The 15,929-nt window shown below is 36.2% G+C and overlaps 1 protein-coding gene across 1 annotated transcript in view; it reads right to left on the bottom strand.

Annotated features, from left to right (window-relative positions):
- Positions 1-2,199: 2,199 nt before the first annotated feature.
- Positions 2,200-15,929, bottom strand: part of Txlnb (taxilin beta) — a 40,707-nt gene continuing 26,977 nt past the window's right edge. The window contains exons 8-10 of the mRNA XM_027938436.2: positions 8,954-9,046; positions 4,221-4,316; positions 2,200-2,988 (exon numbers count right to left, since the gene is read on the bottom strand). Of these exons, the coding sequence (XP_027794237.2) occupies positions 2,200-2,988; positions 4,221-4,316; positions 8,954-9,046 (978 nt within the window). The remainder of the gene's footprint in view (positions 2,989-4,220; positions 4,317-8,953; positions 9,047-15,929) is intronic.

The raw sequence follows: 15,929 nt of genomic DNA, 5'->3' as shown, positions 1-15,929 counted from the left end.
ACTAGAAAATTTGGGAAGAGAAATACATTTTTAATACACATATAAATTATGCAATTTGATTTAGAAAACACCAATGACTCTTGCATTTCTAGAAAGTAGATGCGCATCTCTAAAAATAGTTACATTAAGTTAATAAAGAATAGGAATTTATTCTGCTTTCATATCTTATGAATTATTGTTATGATTAGTAAGACCACATTCTAACACAAAGATCTATAATAAGACATTCTTTGAATATTAAAATAATTCTCCCAAAGCCTATATTAAGCATTACATATTTCCAGCAAGTTATTATATTTGAAACTCTGCTTGATATATACACAATAGTGAGTAATATGTTACTATGAAAACCTTGTGGATGAAAATAATGAACTTTGGATGTTTTAGAATATTTGATGATTTTGGCACATCTGTCTATTTCTTTTGCTAAACATTCAGACTGAGATTTTTCTGTAACTATCTGATCTTACTCTGTTCTTGGAAGTTCAGTCTCTGTAAGCAGATGGAAAGGAAAGACCCTCCTGGATTGTTATGGTGAATATTTGGCTCTGAATTAAATGCATGTTTAATTTCTAGTAAAATGTTGAATTTGGCTGGATACCCCTGTGGTTTTAATATTCTAAGCCTTTAAAAGCACATGGGTTCTCAAATAGCAACATGCTTTTCTCCTGATTTTTCTATCCCTGACTAGCATTTCTGTTATTACCCTCACTGTCTACTTCAAACAATTTTTTATGCAGTTTACAATTCTTGTAACATATGGCTGCAGCTTACAAGCTCTTTGTGGGCTTTGGCAAACAGCCATATGTGATAGTGAAGAATGAGTTCCTGGATGAGTAGTAGAGAATCCTGTTTTTATCCATTTTTCCTCTTGAGTTTAACTCTGAAGGTAGGAATGGGTTAGACATCTTTCTTTCCTCCCTGAAGTTTCCCCCTTTCCTTCTCTTCCTTCTTCCTCCCTTCCTTTCTCTTTCTTACTTCATTGTTGCTGAAAACCCTTCAAAGCAGAAAATGCATTGGCTCTTAAGCCTCATCACTCATATTTATAAATCCTGTGTGGATTTTTGTCTTAGAAAAATAATAGTTTCATTTAGCATTGGTTGAGATGAAGGCTAGGCAGAATTTTCTGCTACAATAGAGGGAATTAGAAGGAAGGAACAGATGCTTTGAAAATATACAATGGGTCTGAGACAGCCAAGAAGGGAATATTCTGTCTTGAAACAGTAGTGGGGAAAAGGACCAGGGCACAGTCTCTCCTCAGTCTGAGATAACATCACCCCTCATTCCTAGCTCCTTTTCCTACTTCCAACCCTTTTCTTGCAGTTAGTCAGGAGAGGGTTGCCTCCTCACCTGGTGTGTGTGTGTTGCAGGAGGGTGAGGCAGCTGGCTGAGGATTCTAGGAGAAGCAGCTGGGAGAGATGAACCACCCACAGTTGTGATTCTTTCCCTTTGCTGTTGGGGTCTCTTGTGATCATCTTTGAGTCAATGCACTCTGCACAACCACTATTCTGTCATTTGATCAGTTGGTTGAACTTATGGATCTAACATAGGATTAGTTGTTTTTGACCAACAGTAATGATGACCTAAATATCTATGTTCTGAATCTACTGTAGTCCCAAGTGCAAATAAGAGAATTTTTTGATTAGCATCTACATAATTTGCATAGGGGGAAATCCTTAAGGGGTGAAATACATGTGTAACATATACATTTATATAAAATATATAGATGTGTATGTATGAACACATATGTATATAGTCACACATTTATATATGAATTTATGTACACATAGTTTAAATGGAACCTGGACATCCACTAATTACTAAGGAATTTGCACTATACGTAGCAATAAATATAACCTCACATTGTCAATATTTAGATCTTGTAGTGGGAGTCTTTAAACACCAAATCTTCCTGTTCACTAAAAAAATTGAATTATGTAACATCTTAATAGGGAAACAATATAAATTTACTAATGGTATGTTTTGCTGCCATTTGGGAAAAATTAACACTCAGTATTAAATAGAAAAGCTCCACATCAGTAATAAATTGAGAACAAACAGCAAAGGCTGAATGTGTTCTGCATATTAAAATGTCTTGATCCTAACTGCTCCGTTTGCCATCTCTAACCCTTAATGCCTCTTTCAGAGACAGTGGGATATGGTGAAGATGTAAGGTCGGAAAGAAAGGGCCGAAGAGGCTCAGTCTACTGGTTCCAGGTTGGTGTCGGCCACCATGGGCAGCTGGAGTTGGGCCGGGGCCCCGGGGCCCAGCTCCTTTGAGGCTCCTGGCAGGGGCTGCTCGCTGGGCTCACACCCAGGCGGCCCTGCTGGAGCTTGCACCTTGGCTGGAGGTGGTGGAGCGGAACCCTCTGCTTCCACCCCGCAAGGGGAGGCCTCGGATGCGGCCTGTGAGGCCTGACCGGAAACTCCGACCTCTGATTTCCGGGGCAGCTCAGCAGCCTGAGGCTCCTCGGAGAGACTCTGAGCTCGGGGCTCTGCTCCCGCCTGGGTCAAGGGATTACTGACCTCAGAGGCAGGCTTTGCCTCCTCACCTCCTAGGGCCTCAGCCTGAGGGACTGGAGGAGGCCGCGGGTCAGTTGAACCCCCGAGAAGGAGCGGAGGGAGCGCTTCCAGCTCCCTGGGGGCGGAGCCACGGCTGCCCCGAGGCCCGCCCAGTGCTGGGGGCAATGCCTCCGACTGCTGGAGGCTGGACTCCGGATGCTTAATTACCTGGAAGGCTGCAGCCAGGTTTGCCACAGCGTTTTGAACACTGTTGGCCTCCTCTGCATCTATCTCTCTGTCCACAGAGACATTTGCCTCTGGCTCTTCGTCGGAACTATGCTGACTTTGGTCCTCCTGTTCAGACACTTTGGCTTCTCTGATTTTTTTATAGAGTTCGTTTCTCTCTTCTTGTAAAGCGCGACAGAGATTCTCCAGCCTCCCGATTTTCATCACGAAACACTCATATTCCTTAGCTCTCAGTGCTTTCTGTGATTTGAAAACACACACACAAACACACAATACGACATGAAAAGCAAAATTTCCACAGGCTCTCCGGAAACAACAAACCCATTTGTCCTGGAATTAGTATCCACTAGGCCTTGGGGCCTGGCCATAGAGTGATGGCTGAACAGACACTGGTTCAGGGTCTTCACTATTTTTTGCATTATGAGGTAGACACTGGTAGAATTTTAACCACGATGGACTGTTTTTTGGGAAAGAAAGATGGCAAGCCTTGTTTCTACTGAGGCTAGAGCCTCTCAGATCTTAAAATAGAAGAATTTTCTGCTTTTGAGACTTAGAAAGTGTAAGCCAAAGCCTGTGGTGAAATGAATGAGATCAATTGGGATTTCGCCCTCAGGGGTGTCTTATCTATTCTATAGATAAACTGCTATAGTCTAATCCTGGCAACCATTCGATTTATGTTGATGAATAGTAAACATAAATCTTTGGAATTGGTTGCAATTTGTGATGAATTGTTAGAACAGTAATATAACCATAGAAACTCACCACACACTAATTCATGATGCTGACTGCTTAAACTATTCAGTTTTTCCTTTCTCTAGAAATGGTGGCATGTTTGTAGGAACATGTTCCTAATCAACTAACTCCTTACTCCTGGCTTTGAGCTACTCTGTGCCTTGAAGATGGTTTTTAAATTGTTAATATGGAGAAAGTTTCACCTGTAAGCTCTGCTTGTCAGGTCTGGGCCCATATATCTTTTACCTTTAAAGTTGAAAAACCTGCTCAGATCCTGGCATAATATCAGGATTTAAATGCCTGTTGTAGGAATTAAAAAAATACTTCTCCATATCTGTTTAAAATGGCACATTCAGGGTGCTTGAGCCCCACTGTCTTCTCAAATCAATTAATTCATCTATACTTGTTATGTGCAGGTACTGGGGAAATACAAAAGCAAATAAGACACATCCCACTTTAAGTTACTCATAGTCTAGCAGGCATGATGCTGTTCTGGGGAAATCTTTTGAATCAATAAATGTGTGACTTAAGGTATAAACTTTTTTTTTTTTTTGCGTCAGGACTGGCTCCTAAATGACCTTTGCCTTTATTATTTTTATTACAATTTTACATGTTACATCCCCCCAAAATTTAGCTCTTTATTAAAACATAATAATTTGTATTGTTACGCTATAATTATATTCTAAGATGAATATCTTCGAAGTTGGAGGTGATAAAAGCTAAGAGAAAAACCCGCTCACCTCTTCAATCATGTCCAATAGGGCTTTGTTACAGTTCTCAAATCGGGCTTTCCACGTGGCTGTGTCCTTTTCCAGCTTTTTCATTTTCTTGGTTGTCTACAGAAATTAGAGTGTTTTAGTGTCAAATCCTGAAGAGTTAATGTATAAGGAAGCTAATAGTTCCATATGTTACATTAGGAGCAGTTCTTTTGATACCAGCTGCTGAAGCAAACAAATGTTTGATGTCAAGAATGAAGATTGTAGAAGAGTCATGATTTATTGCTGAGTGCTTTAGGTCAGTAGTGAGCACCAGAACCAATTCAGGAAAAAAGGAAACTACTTAGGGCACATTGTTTTGTTGTTGCTTTTTCTTTCATTTGAAATAAAAATATCTTTACTGAGATCCCTGAAATAGCTTGCAATTTAGATCACTTACTTTAATGACTAGAAGACTATCATAGTGAGAAAGTTGGCATTACTTTTAGCTATCAAAATATTGATAATAAATAGGCACATTTGAGAAGTTGCCACACAGAAAAACTCCTTTCCATTTTCTCCATAGTTATGTTGGTAGGATGAGGAAGGATTCACAAAATGTAATTGCATGTTATTCATTTTATCCTTGAAACAGTCTCATGAGGAAGGTTCTAATTTCAAACTTACTTTATAAATGGGGAAACTGAAACTCAAAGGAGTGGTGTAATATTCATGTGAGTTAACAGAAGGGTGGATCTGGAGATCTTCCTTTCCTTTCCAAAAGTGTCTGTTGGTCACCAAGCCATGGGATGGGTATGGTAGATACAGGAGTGAATAAAATGTAACCTGTCCTTTTTGAACCTGAGAGTATTCCCTGTTTCTTATTGTAGGATCTCTGGGGATAAAATGAAGTACAAGACTTGTAATCAGGCATGAATATCCTGGATTAATGATAAGTAAGACTCGCTGCTTGGGACCAAGATGCCCAAAGTTGGGTATTGGTGGTAGTCAGAGGGCCAGATTGTCGGTCTGGGCTCCAAGAGAAACTAGGTGAGCTTTGAAAGTTTTTTTTTTTTTTAAATTTTGATTTCATATTAACCAAGTTAGTAGTTTTTAAACTTTTAAGGTTATTAACCAATTTAAGAATTTTTAAAATATTTAAAAAATTTTTTTTCAGTTATACATGGACACAATATCTTTATTTTGTCTATTCATTTTGATGTGGTGCTGAGGATCGAACTCAGGGTCTCTCATGTGTGAGGCGAGCGCTCCACCCCAGCCACAACCCCAGCCCCACCAATTTAAGAATTTGATGAAATATATGGGACTATGGAGAAATGCAAATATATACATCAATGTGGGGTTTTTTTTGTTTGTTTGTTTATTTCCAGTGAATTCTCTGGTCAACCACTAAAGTCCATAAAACTCTTAGAACTCTTGATTTAATATTCAGTCCAATTTTAAAACATATAATTTTGAAGTAAAATAGTTTCTCCTGTTCTAATATTTATTAGAATCTTATAACTCTAGAATTTAAAAAATTTGATTTATAGATCAACCCTGAATTTGGAAATTTGTAACTTACAACAAGTATTAACCTTCTTAAGTTTGCTTACTTAACTGAAATTTATGATAATTATTTCATGAAAATATTTCTATATTTTTTGTGCATTATAATTTGACATAAAGTGGGATTCATTGTTACATATTCATAAATGCACATAATATAACAATATAATTTGGCCAATATCATTCCCACTATTTTCATATTTCCTCCTCTCCTCCTTCCCCCTGATCACTTTTCTCTACTGCTCTCCCTTCATTTTTCATGAGATCTCTCTCCCACTTCTCTTTCCCTTTTTTCTCTCTGACTTTCATATATGAAAGAAAACATTATGACTCTTGACTTTCTGAGTTGGACTTATTTTGCTTAACATAATGTTCTCAAGTTCCATCTATTTTCCTTCAGATGACATAATTTCATTCTTCTTTATGGGTGAATAAAACTCCACTGTGTGTATATGTATCACGTTTTTCTTTATCCATTCATCCATTAATAGACACCTATGCTGGTTCCATAGTTTGGCTCTTGTGAATTGTGCTACTCTAAACATGAGTACACATGTATTGCTGTAGTATGACAACTTTATTTCTTTAGGGTAAATACTGAGGAGTGATACAGTTGGGTTGTATGGTGGTTCCATCCCTAATCTTTTGGGGAATATCCATACTTATTTCTATAGTGGTTGTACTAATTTATAGTCCCACCAACAGTATAAAAGAGTTCCTTCTCCACCATATTCTCTCCAGCATTTATTATTGTTTGTATTCTTGATAAATGCCATTCTAACTAGAGTAAGATGAAATCTCAGTGTAGTTTTGATTTGCATTTCTTTAATAGCTAATGATATCAAACATATTTTCATATATTTGTTGACCATTTAGATTTCTTATTTTGAGGAATATCTGTTTAGTATATTTGCCCGTTTGTTAATTGGGTCATTTGATTTTTTGGTGTTACATTTTTTTAGTTTTTTATATATTCTGGATATTCATTCTCTGTCAGAAGAGTAGCTAGCAAAGATTTTCTCCCATTTCTGTGGTTCTTTCTTCTCATTCTCATTTGTTTCATTTGCTGTGCAGAAGCCTTTTAATTTAATGCCATTCCATTAATTAACTCTTTCCTGAATTTTAGGGGTCCTCTTGAGAAAGTCCTTGCCTGTATGTTGGAGTGTTGACCCTATGTTTTCTTATAGGAGTTGCAGTTTCAGATCTAACTCCTAGGTCTTAGATACATTTTGGGTTGACTTTTGTGCAGGGTGAGAGATAAATATCTAGAAAAAATAACCAGTTTTCCTAGAACTGTTTGTTTAAAAGGCTATCTTTTTTCCAATGTATGTTTCTGGCACCTTTGTCAAGGATCGGCTGACTATATGTGTGGTTTTGTCTCTGTCTTATATTCTATTCATTGGTGTAATCAGTTTTTATTATCATGCAGATTTTGTTGCTATTGATCTGTAGTATAATTTGACATCAGATATTGTGATGCCTTTAACATTGCATTTTTGGCTTATAATTGTTTTGGCTATTTTGGGTCACTTATTTTTCCAAATTAATTTTAGGACTGTTTTTCTAGTTCTGTGAAGATTGTCATAGGTATTTTGATGGGGATCTCTTGCCTGAATTGCTCTGGCTAGAATTTCTAGTACTATATTGAATAGAAGTGATGAGAGTGGACATAGTTCTCTTGTTCTGTATTTTAAAGGAAATATTTTGTGTTTTCTCCCATTCACTATGATATTACTTTTGGATTTATTGTTTATAATCTTTATGATGTTGAGGTTGGTTCCTTCTATCCCTAGTTTCTTCAGGTTTTATCATAAATGAGTATTGAATTTTATCTGCATCTATTGATATGACTATGTGATTTTTATCCTTAGTTCTTTTTATGTGGTGAATTATATTTACTGATTTGTGTATGGTAAGCCATTGTTACAACCATGGGATAAAACCAACTTGGTCATTATGTATGTCCAATCTTCTTAATATGTTGTTGAATACTATGTGCTAATATTTTATTAAGGATTTTCATAAAAATATTTCTAAGAGGATATTTTCTACACTTAAAAAATGGTTAATACCAATACCTGGTCAGAAATACATTTCTGATACTGATTTTATATTGGGAAAATACTGACTTGACCAAGATTTAAACATTATATCCAATAATAATATTAGTAACTGTTATGGTTTAACTGTGAGGTATCCTCCAAAAGTTCATGTGTGAGACAATGCAAGAAAGTTTGAGGTACATTTATTGGATTATAAGTGTCTCAACCTAATCAGTGAATTAAGCACTTGTTAGGAATTAACTGGGTTGTAACTATGGGCAGCTATGGTGTAGTTAGAGGAGGTAGGTTATTAGGGGATTGCCTTTGTGTTGTATATTTTGTTCTTGGTGAGTGAAACACTCTCTCTGCTTCTTGGTTCCATGTCCGGAGTTTCTTTCTTCCAATATACTCTTCTGCCATGATACTCTGACTTACTTCAGACCCCAAAGAATGAAGTTGGCCATCTATGGATTGAGATCTCTAAATTGTGAGCACCAAATCAATGTTTCCTTCCCTAAAATTGTTCTTGTCATGTCTTTTGGTCATAGCAGTGGAAAAAGCTGACTAAAACCATACCTTATATTTGTAATAGACTCTCAAAAAGTTTAAACACTTTTTAAAATACATTAATGTATTTGATCATCACAATATCGTGATTTTGGTAATGAATATAACATCTCAATTTATAAGAAAAATGAAATTCAGGAAATTTAACAGACCTAGAATTTTAATTCAGGTTTCTGTCTTCTCATTCATGGCTCTTCCTCTATCATAGTACATATCTCTCCTTCTAAGAATATCAATAAATAGTATTTTCTGCTCTAACATTCTAATACACACACACACACAACATAGTGTTGGAGATTGTCTTTTTTGTTGTGTTGTTATGCTTTTGTTTTTGTTTTAAGCTAATACTAAAGAAAAATAAATATTGTTCCTCAGAATAAATGTATCTTAGCATTTTTGGACTCTTACAAAGATTAATTCCCCAGATATTACTACACAAACACACACAAAAAAGCCCAAACTTCATTCCTACTTATATAAACATTTCATTACTTCATGAAATGCACTGAAATATCTTAGCAGGAGAAAAATGAACCCAAAGAAGAATTGCCTGTCAAAATAGAAACTGTCAATATTTCATGGATGATAAATAATACTCACTTTATCCATTTCCTGCTTAAAAGTGGCGAACACTTCATTGCTTTTTGTAAGTGTGCTCTGGAACTCTTCAAACCTTCCAGAGTAGAGAGTAAGCTGTAAACAAGGAAAAGAGTGCATCTATTTCAGGGCTGCTTTTTAAATGTTTGCAGTATAAAAAAACATGTCATTGTTCATTATTTGAGAAGAAAAATGACTTAAAGGAATTCTCAATTCAGCATTAGTCATATGTTCAGTTATTTACTACAAAATCAATCTAGGTCAGTGAGCATGACTGCAGAGTTTCTTTAAAGAAAAATGAAATAAAATATGTTGTCACTATTTCATGATATCGTAACTTTTACTACCAAACATATATTGAGCCCCAAACATATGCATGGATCATATGTACAGAAGTGTTTAACATGTAGATTCTGCTTTTGAGGCATATGTACTCCTAAAGGAAATTCATTCTTAAAGATAGCTTGACTAACTGTCGAGTCAGTAGGTGATCAGAGATTTGTGGCAGGTTATCTTGTAAGCCATGTGTTTGTGGAGATGGTGATCTTAAAGCAGGGAGAATGTAGACAAATGAAAATAAGAGTAAAAGGAAATATGATGGGACATGAACAAGGACTACTGCCATTATGTAGGTTGTGGATAACTGTTAAGAAACTGCCATTTCTGGGCTGGGGATGTGGCTCAAGCAGTAGCGCGCTCGCCTGGCATGCAAGCGGCCCTGGGTTCGATCCTCAGCACCACGTACAAATAAAGATGTTGTGTCTGCCAAAAAAACCCCCAAAAAACTATAAAATAAATATTAAAAAAATTCTCTCTCTTTAAAAAAAAAGAAACTGCCATTTCTGTTTTAGACATCATAGTTTTGTATATTCAGATATATTTATTTATATTTACTTATGTAAATAAAATAATTTTATTTTATTTACATAAGTAAATAAATAAATAAATATATACACACATATATACACACACATACTCACACACACATAAATAAATATATATTTTATACAAATGGCAGTTTCTTAACAGTTATCCACAACCTGCATAATGGCAGTAGTCCTTATGTATTTGCATATTTCTGAATATACAACACTATGATGTCTAGCCAATAGCAGTTAAAAATGTCCCTTTCCATCCAAATAAGTTTATATGCCACTTTTCTACAATAGAAGTAATGCATCTTAAAGAAGGGATTTTTTTCCCCTTAATTTGCCCAAAAGCATCATGTAGCATTCCTGAGTGTGTGATCCACAGTAGGGATAGTGAGGAGAGCTATTATATCTTTACACCCTTAATTTCAAGACCTACATTTGGGATGGGAATGGGGCAGCACAGGGAAGAAGAGTGTAAATACTTGGTTGTTAGTGATAATAATGAAATACTAAAAATGTTGCTTTTGAAAACAATATTAAGATAGCATGCTTTGATTGAAGAGAGATTTAGTATGGATGATTCAAGTTAGCAAAGCCTTTATTTTCAAATTTAGTACTCTTGAGTGTCCAGAACATCCCCAGGTTCTCAAATGGCACCAAATGTCTTGGGCTGCACTTGATGGCCAGAATGGCAAGGTTGTTGACCAAAAGAAAGGCACCAGGTGACCAGCTGGTGGTATCTGTGAGATTTTCATTTAAAGTGGGGAAGAGCACACACATCCAAAGGCAGCAGACTGGAGAATTCTGTCTTGAAGGTGGTGTTGGGTGGAGTGTGTGTGTGTGAGTCAAACAACCCCGAGAGTCCAGAAAATTGCTTATCTAAGATGCGTTATTCACAAATAATTCAGAGTAATATAGGTTTCAGTGCAGTAAACAACAACAAAATGTTAATAAATCCTTTCCACAGGATACAAATTAAAAAAAAATAAGTCAAGCAACCATTATTCTGAAATCATCCATTAGCCCTATGAATCTATGACAGGACTAAAATTTGTTTATTTTGATTCCTTGGCTTATACATTATAGAAGACTGAGTGAAGAGCCATGAAATAAAAGGAATTTATGGCCAAGAAGATGCCTTGCATAAGATATTTACTCTTATAACATGCAGTATACTCTGACATATTCTCTTTAGTTGTGTTTCATTTTTTCAAAATACTGGCTGGTATCCACTGAATGGATTTGAAGGCCCAGAATGGTCATACAGGTTCTTAGTTTGAAACACTATACCCTAGGGTAAGCTCTTGTGGGTCTGGCTACCTACAATGCACTTTATCCCGTGGTATATAGTGAGAACAATGTATTCTAGTGGATCCTGGTTATCTTTTATTACAAAGTCTATTCATTTGCATTATTGGACAATATCCTCCTATTAACATATTTTTCTTACTTTCCTCTACTCTTTTTCCAGCATATTACTACATGGGAGTCTCTGAAACTATGGTTGAGAACTCTGAGCAGGTCTTGCTGTAATTGCAGGCTACAGACAGGCAAGGGCAGGAGTGAGCATATCATGGTCCAACTGCTACATACAACCTTGACACAATTGTCAAAAATAACACACCCAGAACATCACCCTTAACATTAGCTGACAGGTATTAAAGTTTTGGTTAGACTGTCTTCACTTAACTATAATCATGCTTTACTTTTTCCATGTGTACTTGTAAGACTTTTTTTCCATCCATAGTCTCAAAGTAAAGGCTCTAAGGGAAAACAAATCAACCAACCAACCATCCAGAATGTTCTTTTTGATGTGTTAATTGGGCAGATGCTCCTTCCTTATCTTGTGTTTTCTTAGTGTTGGCTTGTGACATGAAGATGGACATACCCAGAGTGCCAAGAAGAGTATCTTACTTATCACCACTTTCTGAGCTTCTCCTAGTTATGGTTTTTGTTTTGTTTTTTCTTAAAAATAATTTATGGTAAAAAAAATAACATGTAACATAAAATTTACCATCCTAACCATTTTTAAATGTATAGTTCAGTGTTGTTAAGTACGTTCTCATTGTTGTACAACCCGTCTCCAGAACTTCTTTTTTCAAAATAGAAATCTCATACTCATTGAATAACTCTTCATTTCCTCCTTCCAGTGACAAGTCTTTATAATACAGTACTTTTTTTTCCTATTTGACCTCTTTGTTACAGGTAGCAAAACCTTTGTGGATTATATATTTCTCAGGTGAAGAGCTTTAGCATTATCTTCTTATATACTAACTAAAAATTTGTACTTTCTATTTCCTTAATAGATACTTATCTGATACATTTTCCCTCTGACTATTATACTGACATGATGCATGTTTAGTTTGATTTATGGTGTTCCTGCTCTCACTCTGGGATTTCAGAAAAACATGGAAAGGACGTCCAGAGGTCATATGCAGTACTTTTCCTGCCAGAGAAAATAAAAACAAACTGCTCTACAGTTAGAAGTAACAATAATTGCCTCAATATTTCACTTTTAAATGGGCCAGGGGACTCACACATTCTTTTAACTGAGCACTGAATTGTAATTACAAACATTCTTATAGTGTAGGAAATAGAACTGTACCCAGGAATGGCCTTACCAAACCTGTGAGATCTTCTATGTGAGGAAGGCCTATTATAAGAGGAATTTCAGAGTGCCCTCTTTTTTTTTTTTTTCCTTTTTCTTTTTCTTTTCTTTCTTTTTTTTTTTTTTTTTTAGTTGTAGATGGACAGAATGCTTTTATTTTATTTGTTTTATATTTAGGTGGTGCTGAGGATCGAACCCAGTGCCTCACACATGCTAGGCAAGCACTCTGTTGCTGAGCTACAACCCCAGCCCAGCCCTTTTCTTATTCTATATAGATAAGGGAATTTTAAAGATTATGATTATACATTTTTAACAATTTACTCACTAATCTTTCCCCCTCAGGTGATATATTTTGTGTCTGTTCTGCCAGATATTGCCAACTTACTCTCTGCCTTTGTCTTTATTGATCTAATGAACACTTCATTTATAGTGACAATTGTATCCCATTGATCATCTCTGACAGTTTCTCTGTTGCTTTGGTTTGTGTAAGTGAAAGCCAGAAATCTCTTCCCTAAGTGAGAATCATGCTCCCCGCTGGCCAGCTGTTGTCTCATGACTGAAAAGTGACTTTAGTCTAGGAAAACAACATAATCCATCCTTGTTATTTCTCTTGCTCAGATGTTAGAAATGGGGATGAAGGCCTTGGCCTCTTGTACTCTCATACCTCTAAGGAGAGTATAAAACCAAAGGAAGTGCTTGAGTGCTATGCAGAATCATTTGTAGTAGAGTTTGTTTTTAAAGATTTATTTATTTTGAGGGGCTGAGCTGTGGCTCAGTGGCACAGCACTTGCCTAGCACATGTGAGGCACTGGGTTCAATCCTCAGTACCGCATACAAAAATAAGCAAATAAAATAAAGGTATGCTGTCCATCTACAACTATAATTTTAAAAAAAGATTTATTTATTTTGAGATGGGATCTTTCTATATCCAACAGGCTTGCCACAAATGATCCTCTTGCCTCAGTCCAAGTGATTCTCCTGTCAGCTTCCTGAGTAGTTGAGACTACAGCTGTACAGTTGTACAACTGCACCCACCAAAAATTTTTAAAATGATAATGTTGATACTTCTTGATGACTTGTTTAAACATTATTATACACAGTGATTTAGGTGCCTTTATTTTCTTCTTGGTGTTTAGGTAATTATTGAAAGTTTGAATATGCTTTGGAGACAAAAGAGAAAGACAGAAGAGAGTCCTTGTAACAAACAAGGCTGCCTGCACTGTGGGAATCTGGGCATCATAGAAGGCAGGGTTAACTTTACCTAGGGCCATACTTCTTCATTTCTGGAAGTTCTTTACATTCATGAACTGGAGCTGAACAGGGTCTTGAGATCAGTTGAGTGGTTCTTTTTTTTTTTAACTGAAGACTCCTTATGTCTTATATATTTCCATATACATATACTCCTACCTCTGATAAAACATACTGGCTCATGTGCTAATCAAAAATTAGCATTTTATTAGCATTATTATCACTAGATTATGAGTTTGGTTAGGCAGAGATTTTCATCTGTCTTATTGATCACAAACTATGTTACCAACACCTAGAACCATGATCAGCATTTAGAGATGCTTAATAAATATTAGTTGAATTAATCATGCTTATTATGGACCAGTCACTGAACTGTTTTGTATACATAATTTGATAACAAGCTGCTTATATCTACTAAGTACTTATATCTGTATATCTACTAATTTGTTTTTCTGTTAAAAACTTAAATATATGAATTATTGCCATCCACAGTTACAGAGCAAGAGCTGATATGATGTCTAAACCAATTACATTTTAGTCTATAGCTGCTGTTTCATGTGCTATTATTTTGGAAATACTAAAAAGTAATGAGCTCTCAGAGGTCAGAGGACTTCAGTTACAGATCACATACTCATTATGGTATCTTTATGTTACATAGAAGAAAATTTAGATCCAGAGAGGTTTAGGTGAGTTGCATAGTGTCATGCAGCTTCTCTGTAGAAGAGCCAGGACTCTGACTGTGGTGCCTGGACTCAGTCCAGGACTGAGGGACAATGGCAAATCTAGAACCTCTGATGGATGCTTTTTCAAGTTTGTGGTTGTGTGGTTAGGAAACTTGGATTGCACCTATCTATTTTTACTGCACTCATTGAAAATCTAACTACTGGTGCCAGTTGAATGAATCATTCTCTAACCCAGAATCCAGAATTTAATCTACTCTTCTAAAGTTCCTTATATTCATTTAGCAGAGAAGAGTAGGGATTACATGTAGTAGGTGATGTGTACAATATATAGCTTCAAATATTGTTCACTGTTCCTCTTATACTCTGTGCTGTGAATGAGGCAGTGATAGAGAAGAAGTACTGATTCTATTCTCTGGGATTCCCCATCACTAGACATTAAGGTCACACTTCCTTCCTCCTGGTTAGAGACCTGCCACTGCTGCCATCTCTCGGTTACACCATGTGATCTTATAGGTTCTGTATTTGCCTCAAGGATGATCTTAAGTTTGTAATACCGGGCCCTTGGATTCTATTAAAGTCAGAAACATGATGTTCCCAACTTGTATGTAATTAATATTTTAAACCATTCTTATATATTTCAGAGAATAGATCATACTGGGTAAAACAATTCCTTATTGTCTTCTCTGTACATAGATATATATGTAGAAGACACTTTAGAAAGACTAGATATGAAAATATTATTGTATTTTTGTCTACGAAGTGGTATAATTTGTTATTTTAAGTTTCTTTTTCTTTCACAGTGACAAAGTATTCATCAGACTTGTTTATTCATGCAATGAATAAGTTTTCTTTTTATAATGAATGAGCATTTTATAGTCAGCACATAAACATGTACGAATCTTAAATTAATACTGCCTAACATGTAAGGCTTCTGATTTTCTCACCCTCTGAATTTGTTCTGTGATCTCATAGTCCTTTTAGCATCGGGCATTTCTCCCAGCAGCAGAGCTGAAGCCCTTCTGTGCCTAATAGCAGGATGGTTCTGGAACCTGACAGGAAATATTTGCAGGAGGGGCAGAATCCCAAAGGTAACAGGGAAGATGGACAGGCCTGGCTTTCCTCCAGAGGCAGCTGTGATGGGAGGCTTTATTTTTGAGCCTGAAATAGGAATTCCAGTGGTCTAATCAAAACACGAATGGCACCATGAGGCAAATCCAAATGGCTCCTAACTTGCTTGTCACTGCTTATCATTCACCACTGACAAAGCCATCCCTGATAGTACAGAAACTTGAGTGCCCACTCTATTTATCTCATTTTCCTTGTATTATAAATAACATCAAAAGATGAGAACATTTTAAGAATTGACAGTTATGAATGGTGCATCTGAAAAGTTCACATTTTCTTTTTACCTTTTTTGGATAATAGGGAAGGAAAGAGAGAAGAAATGTGCACTTATGGGTGGGAACTTGGGCATCAGCTTCCTTTGAGTGAACATTTGACCATCATCCTTTGTCTGTGTAACTGTTTTATCTGGACATTATTGGTACAGAGAATTTCTTTTTCATAAA

The sequence above is a fragment of the Marmota flaviventris genome, chromosome 6 (assembly GCF_047511675.1).
Source record: "Marmota flaviventris isolate mMarFla1 chromosome 6, mMarFla1.hap1, whole genome shotgun sequence".
NCBI classification, from domain to species: Eukaryota; Metazoa; Chordata; class Mammalia; order Rodentia; family Sciuridae; genus Marmota; species Marmota flaviventris.
The sequence above is the reverse complement of the archived record's forward strand: the minus strand, read 5'-3'. Positions and strand labels throughout refer to the sequence as shown.